General features: G+C 53.1%; 1 protein-coding gene across 1 annotated transcript in view; it reads left to right on the forward strand.

Moving 5' to 3' along the window:
- Positions 1-13,395, forward strand: part of GALNT14 (polypeptide N-acetylgalactosaminyltransferase 14) — a 99,530-nt gene that overhangs the window by 30,622 nt on the left and 55,513 nt on the right. The window contains exon 2 of the mRNA XM_040612316.1: positions 6,032-6,201. Within this exon, the coding sequence (XP_040468250.1) occupies positions 6,032-6,201 (170 nt within the window). The remainder of the gene's footprint in view (positions 1-6,031; positions 6,202-13,395) is intronic.

The raw sequence follows: 13,395 nt of genomic DNA on the forward strand, positions 1-13,395 counted from the left end.
TGCAGGACAGGCTTTGCTGAAGAAGTGCTTTGCTTTAATTAGGTATCCATATTAATATTTAATTTGATTTTTTTTTTTTTTTAAATTTCGTTCTTTCTTCCCCCAGCAAGGGGGAGTCAGAGCAGACTCGGATCTGCAAGTCTCTCTTGAGAGGCAGTGAATCGCTTCTGAGCAGTGGGAGATGCTGGTCCTCCTTGGGGAAGGGTGGGATCCTGGCAGACATGGGTCTGCTGTGTACCCCCATGGGGTCCCGCAGGAGCTGCCACCAAGGAGCGCCTGAGCGTTGTGCCCAGGTAGCTGGGCAAGAGGAGGAGTAGTTTCACAGCCCTCAAATAAAGGAGCTGGAGCTAAAATCCCCACAGGGCAGAAGACTAATTAAGGGTGGATGATGGCTGGAGCCCAGAGCTACCTCCGTTTCCACTGCATGGTTGCTGTTAGCACAGAGCTGGAGAAGGCGGCACCGAGCCAGTGAAGCACTTAAGCAAGTACTTAACTTCAGGCATTTAAACAGGGATTTCTGTGGGCTCCTCCAAATGCCTGGAGTCACTTAAGTTTGTGTTTAAGTGCTTGATTGGCTTGAGGGCTGTGCAGTTTGGCGTGGGGACGTGACCCTTCCATAGGCCATGCAGGTTTGCTGCCAAGTGGTACCTGATGCAGGGGAGGATGTGCTGCAGGAGGGGTACGAAACCTGTTCTGCAGAGACCCACAGCCTGATTTTGGCACTGCCACACGCTCTTCGGACAGGGCAAAAAGCATGGCTGTGGAGCTCTGTCTCCCTCCCCCTTGTATCCTGGGGATGAGGCCATCGGGGCACACAACATGGTGCACGGGGCTAAGCCAAGCCACTGGGCACTGGTGTCGAGAAGACTACACCAAAGCTCTGCTGAAGGATCTCGGACCTCGATTCTCCATCTGGGCTGTTTGGGGAGACAGGGAAGAGGACAGAGGCAGCGTGATGCTGCCCAACTTCTCTCCCCTCTGGGGCTGCTGACCCTCTTAGTGCTCGCACTGGCACGGGGGGACAAGGAGGGATGAGCCCTACCCTGTTTGAAGTATAATCCTTTCAGATGGCATTAGCGCCTTGGCTGGTAACAGCTCTATAATTGAACCTCCTGCTTGCAGGGGCCCTGCGCTTCAGTGAGAAGTTTAAATCCAATTTCTATAATGCCTGGTTGCAATTCCTGCTGAAAGATTGCCCTCGGCCTCCTGTGCCCCCGAGCTGTGCCGAACGCACACGTGCTCCAGCCCTCCGCACACAGAGGATCGACTGAGGGCGGCCAAGCAGCAGCATGCCATGTGGCATCCAAGTTTCTAGAGTTTTTGCTTGTTTATTGGAGATTTTGCTAGGCTGGTGCATTTTTGGTTTTTTTTTTTTATTTCCTCCTGTTTTTCTGTAATGCCTGAATCCCAGGGAAGGCAGGACAGAGGCTCAGCAGTGAGTGCTTGGTCAGGGATTATGTAGGGAGGAGATTTTCTAGGGAAAGCTAGGTGTGTGGGGGGCCAAGGTAGAGGCACACTTGGCCACAGCCAGACCCCCTTGGGGTCATCGTCGCACCGGCACAGGCAGAACCCCTTTGCCTGGCCAAAGACTGGGGCTCCCTGGTGAACCCGTCGGGCTGGCTTGGGTTTGCTGCCTCTTGAAAGGATGCTTGTGGTGCCGGTCCAAGTCACCCTGGTCTAATGGCAACTGTCAGCAGCCCCAAAAAGGGAAGCAGCTTTTATTTTAGCAAAGGCTTAAGTTTTCTATTTTAAAACAGTGCCACAAAAGAAGAAAGTGAATCAGAGTCCGGTTTTGGCTCGCACTACCCGCTCCTTTTCTTCTTGGGCAGCTGCAGGCTGGCCCTGAGGATGGGTGCGATGTGCCCATCCCCAGTCACCGCTGGCTCTGCTTGGGCCAGGCTCTTCACCCAAAACGCCCTTTCCCCACCGGGCTGCCTCGCTGCGCCTGCCCCTGCCCAGCACCCAGCCTGCTCCGGGCTCCCATCCCCTGCCCAGCACCCAGCCTGCTCCGGGCTCCCATCCCCTGCCCAGCACCCAGCCTGCTCCGGGCTCCCATCCCCTGCCCAGCACCCAGCCTGCTCCGGGCTCCCATCCCCTGCCCAGCACCCAGCCTGCTCCGGGCTCCCATCCCCTGCCCAGCACCCAGCCTGCTCCGGGCTCCCGTGCCGGCGAGGGGTACTGGGGGCTGCGGGCAGGGGGGAGCAGAGCATCCTGTGGGGATGCTGTGGGCCTGCAGCAACAGCCAGCTGGGTTGCTTGTTCCTCCTTCCCGCTCCAGCAATCCCTGCTGTACTGTAATCACACAATTATTATGCCATTAAAATGTCATATTCGCAGAAATCCACATAAACAAGGCATTAGCAGTTGCCAGAAAATTGTAGTTTTACTGCTAATGACCCGCTCTCCCCCCACAGCACTGCTTCCTTTTTTTTTTTTTTTTTTGGTTTTGGTATTTTTTCCCCCCTTTTTTTTTTTGTTTCTGAGCCATGATCTAAGAGGCAGATGATGAATTACATCTTTGCACCTAGAGGCTTTCAATCCTTACTGTACAGTTGCGGTGAAAAGCTGCCTCTGTGCTTGCTCTGGGGTTTGCTGCTTGCCCTTTGCCGGCGAGGCTGCGGGCGGTTTTAGGGGGGGTGGATTTAGAGAGCTGGCGAAGGATGAGGGCAGCCCTGCCCTTGGCTGGATGCTGGCGTGAGATGGGATCTGCTCTCTGCAATCAGTTTTGTCCGTGTCTCTTTGCGTGGAGGGGTGCCTCTTGCTGACCCCCCTGGGGACCCCCCTGAACGTGGTGTTGGCAGAGGTGGCACCTGTTTGCCAAGAGCAGCCAGCTACCCCCTTGCATATTTTTTCCTCTCTTTCCTGCAGAATCATTGAGTCTCTCAAACTCTTTTAAGCACTGACTGTGTTTCCTATAATTAATACCAGCCATTAAACTGCAACGTTGAAAGAGAAATTACCTAATTCCAAGAAAAAAAATGAAAATTTATTACTAGTACATGGGAGAAAATGAATATGAAACTTGGAGAGAGGAACCCTGTAGAAGATAAATAGAAAGGCAAGTGGAGTATTGACTTGATCCTTTTCTAGTGCAGGGTAATTTGGCTTCTAAAGTGAGTTAGATCATAATAAATTAAATTTAGATTTCTGCACATCAGTTAAATAACTCCCAAGACACAATTCTGGTGTGAGGAAGACGTGATAATACGTGGCGGAAATACTATAATGAAGACCTTACCCAGTAACCCCTAACTGATGTGCTGCCCCTGGGTGAGCGAAGGGGATTTCTCCTTATGCCTTAACTCACATTCCCTGTGCCTGATCGGGCACAGAGATACAGGTGAGTCCCCGTGTGCGGGTCAGGGAGGTCTCTTGCCTCCCACCACCTGCATAGCTGGGAGCTTTTCATCTGAGGATGCTGCCTCACTTTCCCTCCCTGCTTTGCACAGGTATTTTTTTGCAGAGGTTGGTGTGCACCTGTGTCCAAGCATCCCGCTCCAGTTTTGGTTACCCTTGCAGGGAAGCTTGGGATGGAAACCTGAAAAACACCCAAAAGATCTGGACTGGAGATGTGGATTGAGAGCAAATGACCAAACCTGGGTATCTGCTTCTGGCTGAGAAAGTTAACAGAATCCCTGGGCTTATTTCTTGGCCAGATAGTGGTTAAAATAACTCTGTAATATCTATTTGGCATCAGTTTGCTCTTGATCTCAGATGTCTACTTACTTAGCTACCTGATATTTAGGAACCATCCTACTGATAGCTTTTCTCAACCGAAAAAGGAGAGTCTGGGTGAGTCGAGGTGGGCTGATACCTTTCAGGTGGAGGTTTCACAGGGGTATTAGTTATTCACTGGAGTGTGAAACAAGAATGCAACCCTTGGATGAGAGGTATATCCAGGGCAGGATGAGAAGCAAATGCCATGGGATAAAGCACCGGCATTTGTCCACGTATCCACTTACTGCTGGGACCCCCCAGTAAGAGGATGGTAGTGGGGTTAGATGAATGCTGGGGAAATGCCATCCCAGACCTCAAAGCATGTCCCGGGACCCTTCTCTGCACTGACTCCTTGCTTCTCCTGGCCTGGCCAGAGCCCTGCTGCCCTTGCAGCACATGTAGAAGCTCCAGTTTTCCTGGAGCCATGGGAATCCATCGGCCCTCCTGCTCCAGCCGTCGGATGCTTGCCTGACTGCACCCTTCTAGATGATTCCAGGCTATTGTGTTTAACTGACATTAACAAAAACGTGTATACACACATCCGACAGCCTTAAGTGCTACGTGGCCGCTTTTAAAAGCCATTTCTCTTCTTATTAAGTTTGATAAAACCAACTTTTACTTTTCTTTACAGCATTAAAATTTAGGGACCGCAGCTTGGCGGCAGTTGTGTTAATGGCTCCCGGCCTCCCGGGGTCATCGTGAGATCTTATAAATGCCAGGCTGTCGGTGGCTCCGTGATGCGATCGGCTCACTTCTCCCTGGTCTTTTACTGCAGCGGTAAATCTCATTTTGCAAGATGCCCTAGAAAAAGCATAAACAATATTTATCACCCTGTGTACATCAGTCTTCCCGAAAGCTGGCAGGCGGGTTACATACATCCCCCTCGTAAACCTCCTGCGGTGACCTTACTGGTTTCATAACTTTCTCCCAGTCCTGAATAACTTTCTCCCAGTACAGCTGGTGGCTCGGGGCTTTCTTCTGATCTTCCCTGCACTGGGGTAGGTGCTGCAGTTGCTCCTGAGAAAGGCTGTGGGGTCACACTAGGGCAGGATGAATACAACCCTGTGTCTGGAGCCCCTGCATCCCATCCCTGGGCTCTGTTGGCTTTTTGGGGGTGCTTGTGTCATGGTGACCCAGGGTGGTGTGGGGCATCGTGTGGATGGAGGTACCTGACTTGATCCTGCCATGGTTCACTTGCAGGAGCTGGTGCTCTGTCCTCCCCTTCCTCTGAGTAAAGAAAATGTGCTGCCAGATGCGAGTAAAATCAATTACAGGATAAAAATCGCCCATTTCAAAAGCTTCATTTTGCACTATTAGCAGGCAAAATCGGCTTTGAGATGGTGTGAATTGAGGAGGGGAAAAAAAAAATGAAATGAAGAAGAAAAGATCAATTATTGGATAAGATCACAATTTTCTTTAGGGCTGAGATGTCTGTAAATGTTTGCATCTCTCCGTGTTACAGGTAGGCTGAGATCAAAGAGGTTGGGCTGCTGTAACGATGAGATCTTATCGGCGCTGCATTGTGCTTGTTGGCTCAGGCACCGTGCCACCGAGGAATGCTTAAACCCCCTGAGAGCATCGTGCTGCTGAGGGATGCTTGAACCCGCTGATGACACCAAGCCGCCCAGGGATGCTTAAACCCCTCATGGCTTGTCGGAGCTGCTGGGTAACCCCAAAATGCAGTTCCTCCATCCTTTTGGAGATGGGGGGATCACACAGGCATGTGCTTGCCTGCTCTTCTCCCTGCGGTTAGGGCTGAAGTCCTCGGTGGGAGACTCTGTGGCAGAGATGGGCTGGGAGGGTGATGGCCCCCTTCTCCCAGGGTCCCATTGCTGGAGCTGGCTCTGGAGCCAGGATATGGCTGTGGAAATGTTGGATTGTGCTTGATGAAACTGCTGCTGTCTGATGGCCCTTTCACACCTGAAGGGTTACAGGGGCGACGGGGCGTGTGGTGTAAAATACCTTTGTTTTTTGGCTGGAGAGAAATTAAAAGCCTAACATGATCTTTGCGCTTTTATATTCCTTGAGACCGTGCTGTTTGAGAGGAGTATCCACCAGAGACCTGAATTCGGTTTCAGATCAGTCATTTTCAAGTCAAATCAGCAGGCTGTCTTAGAACACACCGTTTGAAGATCTAAGAACAAAAAACCCCCAAGCCTGAAGACCTAATGAGGGTCCCTGTTAGCCTGCTGTGGTGATGCTTGCCCATGCCAGCGGGCTACCGACCTCCGGCGGGGCCGGGGCGGACCTCCAGGATGGGGTCAGGCGTCCTCTGGTCTCTCCTGTCTCTAATGGGGCTGACTTTGTGTGTGCAGGGCTCGGACGTGGACTGGGACGACCTTTGGGATCAGTTTGAAGAGCGGAGGTACCTGAGCGCCCGCAGGTGGAAGGGCGGCGAGGACCCGTACCGGCTCCATGCCTTTAACCAGCGGGAGAGCGAGAGGATCCCCAGTGACCGTGCCGTCCGCGACACCCGCCACCACAGGTTCTGCCTCCCCCCTGGTTTCTCCTCAGCTTCCTCACAAAACTTCATTACATGGGTGGATAATCCCGTTCCTCTTCAGGGCCGTGGTTTTGGGATGCTAGGTGGGTCTGGGGCCTTCACCCATGCCCAGCGGGTGTGCTTGGGATTGATTCTGTCCGCGTTGTATTTTTAGGATTGACTCTTTCAATGTGCTTCATTTCTTGGCATGCCTGGATGGTCTAAACCTATTAATTAAGACCATAGGGAAAGAAAGGGAAAACCTCTTCTTTTTTTCCTTCCAAAAAGTCATGGGTGTATGAAAGTGCATCTCCATGATGGGCAAAAAGCCTTCACCAGTGCTGGGAACTCTGGCTCTGCAGAGGGTTCAGTGAGATGGTGCAAGGGGGATAAAATAACTGTTGAGGACTTACTTTGCTCTGTAGAGAGAGAGGTTAATGTGGGGAATAAGGGACTTTTGCTGAGTGAGGGAGAGAGGAAGGTAAGAACTTGTTGGGTTACCAGCCGCTCCAGCACCATCGGGATCCAAAATATCCTTCGGCACCCAAAGGACCTCTGGGGAGACACGGGCAGGGGTGCAGCGAGGGTTGCCTTGCAGGACCCGTGCTCCCTCACTGCTGTCCGTGTGAGAAGGGCAGGGTGGGAGTTTTGGTGCACCACGGCTTGCCCTAAGCTGCAGCCTCCCTCCCCTCTCCAAACGCATCCCGAATCCCTTCGCAGCTGCAGGCTGTTGCTGGTTGATGGGGTTAACTGTTAGTCTGCTGGATGGAGCGATGCTGGAGTGTCCCACTGGTCTGGGAAACACCCAGAAAGTTCCCTCGAGCGGATTTTCTCCTTGTCCTCCACAGGCACAGCATATACCTGGCCCCCACCGGCAGTCCCCAGCCCAGAGCCGGTGCAAGCCCTTCCCGAGGAGCTGTGCCTGGCATTACATCCCAACCCGCTGGCAGCGGCCCCCCACTGCTGCCTTTGAGGGTGGTCCTGCTCCGGTGGGAGCTCAGTGCCGGACCCAGCCCTGGCACTGGCTGCCCGGGCTGCTCCTTGCTCCCAGCTCAGACTCAACTCCCGACTCTGAATTTCCCCTCTTCCAGTCAAAATGCAGCACTTAGGCTGAGATGCTTCAACAGCACCAGTTCTCCAGCACTATAGCAAGCGATGTGCTTATTTATTTATTCTTTTAGCTCCTTTTCATAGTAAGGACCAGATGCTTCTTTCTCCGGAGGGGATCTCTCGGCTCTGACGGACGCCTGTTATAGCTGAGCAGAGAGCGAGCGTGCTATTCCTGGAGAGAATTAATGCCAGGGATATTAACCATCTGCCCTATTAAAAGGGAAGATCAACTCGGCTGCCCCCTTGCCGTACCCCCGCTGCGCGGTGGCAGCCACCTTGTTCCTGGGTGGGCGGCCACGGTGCTGAGTGCTCTGGTGAAAGAAAAGTTCTCCTAATGGAGGAAGCGAGGGCACAGCATGTGGGAGGGGCCGGGGCTAATTGCATTTGCTTCCCATTTCCTTAACCCGGTAATTGGATTCTGATTTATTGAATATGTCTGAACAATGCTGTGGGTGATGCACCATTAACTGAGCATTAGAGCAGCCACGGTGGAAATGGGGCTGCCAGGAGGTCGGGGGGAGGCAGGGGCTGGTGGGGAGGAGGGAGGAGGGGGAAGGGTCTGGGCATGGTGGTTGAGGGGGAGAGGAAGGTGCAGAGCTACGCCGTCTCTGGAAGGACAATCCTTTCTCACAGCACAGGTGTCCCAGGAGCTGCTGCAGGCGATGCTCGGGCACTGCTGTGCGACCTGGGAGCTGGTCTTGGATTGCCCAGCAGAGCTGGGTGGGAAAGCATGGATGAGCATGGCCTGCTCTTGGAGCAGGGAGAAATTCCTGATAGCTGTCCAAAAGAATCCAGCGTGGGCTTGACCAGGAGAGGCCTTTCCCCTGAAGGGGAGGGCAGAATGCCATGGTCCAGGCTCCCGTGAGAAACCCCCAGGGTTCATGCTGCGTGACCTGCTGGAGGCTGTGCTTAGAGACTTGCTTTGAAGGGTAAACCTGGCTTAGGCTGCTTTGTGCGAGCCAGACGGGAAGTGCTCAGGCTTGCTTGTTTGAGAGCAAGTCCAAAGAGTCAGACCTCAATTCTGTTCCAGCTGACCTTGGAGGAAGGTACATCCCAGCACGGGCCCCATGCCAAGGGCACCACAATGCCAAGGGGCTCCTGCCCGGCTCACGCGAGGAGTTAGAAGGCTTTGGAGAGGGTCTCACCCACCTCTTTAGCTCATCCCCATGGGCAAGCAGGTTCTCCTTCAGCTTCTCAGCCAGATGTTGGTGCCCAAAGTGGCTTGGTCTGCTCTGCGACCGGGTTTTCAGTGCGTTTGCTCTCCACGGTTTATCCCCTCTGTACGATGCGAGGCAGCACCGAGACCCACAGACCTGCAGACCAGGGTAGTGCCTCAAGGTCAGCACCTCGTAGTCCTGATCCTAGGGCCTGGAACATGGGGCTGCTGCTCCTTACAGCCTCTCTGTGCGGCGTTTTTCACCAGGATGGCTGCAGAAGATTTCCTGGAGTTCTCTTTGCTAATCCAACCAAGCATCTGGACTTGCCAACAATAGCTGAATATACAAAATCTGGCAAGTGCTGAGCAGCAATATTCTTGCCAGAAGGTCATGGAGAGGGCAAATACTTTTGGCGGGGTGGGATGTGGCACTGACAGCCAGTTGCTTAGCAATGTTTGCTGGATTGATTTTGTTTTTAAATTGCAGCCAGTGGAATAGTTTCAGATGGAGATGAATTGCAGTGCTGCGAGGAATTGGAGCTGGAGAAACTGTGGTGGCTGTCTTTGCCTGCCTCTGGCCAGCATGGGGCTGTGAGGTCGCGCTTGGGTTGTGGGTGATGTGAGCCAGGGAAATGTGGCTTCTGTGGACTGCATCATGTTGCTCAGCTTGGGAGATCTCACAACTGGAGCATCACTCCTGGTGACCTGCCTGTGCTTTGCTGCTGTTAACTGTGTTCCTGGTTGCACGTTGACTAAACCCTTGGACCACGTAAAGGGGTGTCTTTCTCCAGGACAGGACCTTGTATGGTGGTATATCGCATCCCCACCAAGAGTTGAGGTTAAAAAATCCCCGTGACTACAGCAGCAGGCTGGACCCGGATCTAGGTGGTACATCCACGTCACGTGCAACCAGCTTGTGCTGCTGGTGTGGGTGACTAGTCCCCCTCCCACGGTAGCCACATGCCACTGGGATTATCTCATCGCCACATCCCACCTTCTGCAACTCCCACCAGCAAACCGCAGGATGCAAACGGCAGCGAGTGAGTCAGTGCCAGGCGTGCGCATGGGGCCAGGGGGTGGGAGAGGAGCTGAGGTTTCCAGTATTGCTCAGCGGCTTGGAAAGCCAACAGGGAGGATGCGTCGCCCCCAGCCAGAAGATTTTGTCATGATGGCTCCCGGGCTTTTTCCATCTGTGGCAGACAGCTCCCAGGGAGGCCGGTATTCACCACGCGGTTACTCCATATGCTGCTTGGGCTGACCTCCACCTCCCAAATGCTTCGTTGGGTTTAATAGATGTGCAGATGCTGCTGTGGCTGCCAGGCTGGGCTGGGACCACGAGTTGTGGCCGGCACCGACCTGAGCTGCCGTTAGTGCTCACTGGTGGCGGCGAACCAGAGGTGAATTTGGGAACAAAGAGGGTAGATGAGAGGGTAGTGGCTGGAGGAGAGGAAAGGTAAGAGCCTCTAGCAGACTTGCCTATTGTGAATCACGTCAGCCAGCCTCAGGCATCCCCCGCTGCCTGTTTTCCTCTGTTCTTCTTGCTTTTTCCCTCCGCAGCACTGACAGGAGTTTAGTAGCGCTGTCTGCAAAGGTGGTAGAGCAAGGAGGCCAGGGATGGAGCCCTCTCAAATTCCAGTGTAAGGCAGTAAGTTCCCTCCCTCCCTGAGTTACAAGTGCTTTACAAGAGGCTCTACCTACCCAGTTAAGCTTGAATTTTACAGCTGCTTGAGCGCGTGCGTTTGTGTGCGTATGTGCATATCTGAGAGAGAGAAAACAGCTGCTAAAATCAAGTTGTGGTGAGATGCGAGGCTGGCAGGGATACTGGCAGACAGGAAGATCAGGCGTCGCATCTTCTGCTGAAGGTGAGAGCATCCTGGCAGCCCTGGTCATGCCAGCTTACGCCCCACAGAACAGCTCTGCCCTCGTAGTCTGTCCTCTTCCCTTTGAGGGGAACAGCACACACCGTCAGATTTCCTCCAGGTTTCTGTGCTCGAACCCCCGGGCGGTGCCAGCTGGAGAGTGTCCATTGGGTAGGAAAGCTGCCCAGGGCTGGTTGCTCTGCCATAGGGACTGTTCACGGAGGGATGGCAAGAGATGATGCCTGTGATGTTCCCTTGGGGCAGAGAGCTGCTGTCTTGCATTCTCAAGGTCCAGAAGTGCCAGGAGTTTGGCCCTGGAGCAGAAGCAGTGTGCGCTGCGGTGTTATTTTCACCCGTTAATTGCAGTGTACATCCCAAGGATGCAGAGGCTGCACCTGCAGCATGTTGGAGCAGCTCTAGTTGGGGCAGTCAAAAATATCCAGCTGTGCTGTGCGTGGAGATGACTGGGAAGAACACATGGTCCCAAGGGCGGTCCTACCTCTGCCAGGTGTGGTACCTGTGTGCACGGGCATGTGGGGCTGAGCATGCATCTCTGCACTGCACACCCTCCACGTGTCCCCATGTCCCACGTGAGGGTGTTGGGCGCATGGCACGTGACAGCATGCGTAGACGTCTGCGTGCAGATTGTGTGAGGGCAGCTGTATCGCATGCAGGCTTTGAAGTGGCTCCGTTTCTGCCTGAGTTGATGATTGCATCCCAGGAGTGGCAAGCAGTCAAGTGCACTGAAAATATTGTAGTACCTTCTGGGAAGTGAAGAGTCAAAGAGGAGAAAAGTAGATTTTGATAGCATTGCCTTTGCCTTAGCGTGTTTATGATCCCCTTGGACTTCTTGCATTGCCTTGTCTTCCATCAGCTTCCTTGCCTGCTAGACCAAAACCACTTTGAGATGAATCAAGAGCACTGTGTCTCACCAGCTAGAAGTGCATTTTGTACCCCGCATAGGGATTTAGGCATCTTATCTTTCTTGCCTGGTTTCTTGAGAGTCCCCAAAGGAGGAACTTGGTGTCTGGAGAACGACACGTGTGGAAAAGCACATCTTTTTCCGCAGGTGGAACAGAGGTGGGGCTCTGCTCTGCCATCCTCAGCGGTACCTGAACATTAGACCTGCACTAGCAGGTGGGTACCGAGCAGGTGGCCAAACTCACTTTGAATCTGAGGGAAGGTTTGCAGGGAGGGTACTTGGGTGGATCTTGAACAGCTGAGAGCAGAACTGAACCTAGAGGTTTTCCTGGTCTGCTGCTGCCTTTCCCTTTGCTGACTCCATACATTTCTCAATGTGGCCTCTGGACTGTAGCTGAGCTAATCCAGTTTGCTGCGTAATGCAGACTAAGTCCTAAGGGATTCTGTTATTTTTAAAATTTGCTTATTCAGGCAGTGTCTTGTGAGCTGCTGACTCTGGATATGCTGCGTTGTAGACCAGGGCAAGAAGTGGCGTGGGTGCAGGTGTGGGTGCGGGTGGTCTCCCTGTGCCTGGTGCTGCTGGGTGCATCTGGTCAGGGCATAGGGGTGGTGGGACAGCACGGAGTGGGGTGTCTGGGCAGAGGTGCTTAGAGTGTGGTGGAGGTGGATGGAGCTCTGTCCATGAGGGTGGAGGGAGCCAGGTGATGAGGATGGTGGAGAGGGAGTGCTCAAATGCTATCACATCTCCAGACTTGGCATTGGTGAAAGCTGGAGGAGGTGTCCTCATGCAGCCCTGTGTGCGTACTGCTGGCTTTTCTCTGTCCTGCACCCTTTTGTGTGGGCTGGGGGTCCCTGTGTGGGTGCTCCCCCATGAGAAGTGCACGACGCCCTGGGGAGAGCGGGCTGGCAGCACCTTGTGTGGGCTGGGGGTGGCTGCATGCAAGGGGGTGCAGGTCTTGCTTTTGGGGCTCATTATTAGCTGCTGTGTGACTGCCAGCGATATCCCAAAGAGTTTTTCTCTCCCTTGATCTGTTTATTCCAGCTGTTACACTGTTCTCTGGGTAGAGCCGGGGCATTTGTGATTGCATTGCAAAATAAGATTTATGACATTTCAGTGAAGTCCTGTATGCGCAAGAGCTGTCCCTGGGTCTCTCGCCTGCAGAACATACTCTGAGGCTGAATTAGCCGGTAAGAGAAGATCTGGGAACCCCCTGCCTTTGGTCTCCTTATTTCTAATGACAGGCAAGCGCACAGCATGACCCTGCAGGCGAGCAGTTGCACAAACGAATGGTGGAAAACACATCGGAGATGAAAGTATTTCCATTAGGAAACAGCATGATTGCTTTAGTCTCTAGGACACCAGACCTCAAGAGGTTAGTGCTCAGCACTGGGTTTTTCCATCACCTCCTTAGGCTGAGATCTCGGGTCGGGGGTGGGGGGGGGGGAAGATATGAGAATAGTCCATCAAGTAGAGCAGGGGTTATCGGGTGTCTTGGGGATAAACCAGAACCACCTGCATTGGCCAAGGTTGTGTTTCTGCCATCAGTCAGCTGGCCTTTGTGGCCCAAGTCTGAAAATTTCACAGGCTGGGCAATGTCTCGAGAGAGAGGACTGCTCATGCCTTTTCTGTGCAGCCTGGTAACCCTGTGACAATGGTAGAAATAGCTAGTGCAGGCTGGTGATGTGAAGGAAAGTGTCTTAATATGTTCTGTAGCTTCTGCTAATGCAGTTGGGCAGCTGAAAGTCAGTGAGAGAGACAGCTTTAGGCAGCCAGCTCAGCCCCCCCCCATCGCCAGCCACGGATTGACCATTCGAGATCCAGCCATACCATGTATGTAAGAGGGGATCGTCATGTGATGCTGGGTTTTATTTTATTTTTCAGGGAACTGTCGTTATTATCTCTTCTTGTCACAGTTGCCCTGTTTCCAAGCTCTTCTGGCCTCCAGGAATTCAGACCTTTGCTGTACAGCTTGGTTACTAGCATGGTCAGTTCCCCTAGCTGGGAAAGTTTGCAGTTTGCTGACAAAAGATCCAGATGGTGCTCCCCTTATCAAAACCCACTATCTTTACCTTTGTAGTAGAGTTTATACGTGCTCACACTCACAGTTTGGACCCGTGTGTGGCTGGAGAGCTGAAGCTTTTGAATGAAGC

Source organism: Falco naumanni, chromosome 12 (genome assembly GCF_017639655.2).
Source record: "Falco naumanni isolate bFalNau1 chromosome 12, bFalNau1.pat, whole genome shotgun sequence".
In the NCBI taxonomy this organism is placed as follows: Eukaryota; Metazoa; Chordata; class Aves; order Falconiformes; family Falconidae; genus Falco; species Falco naumanni.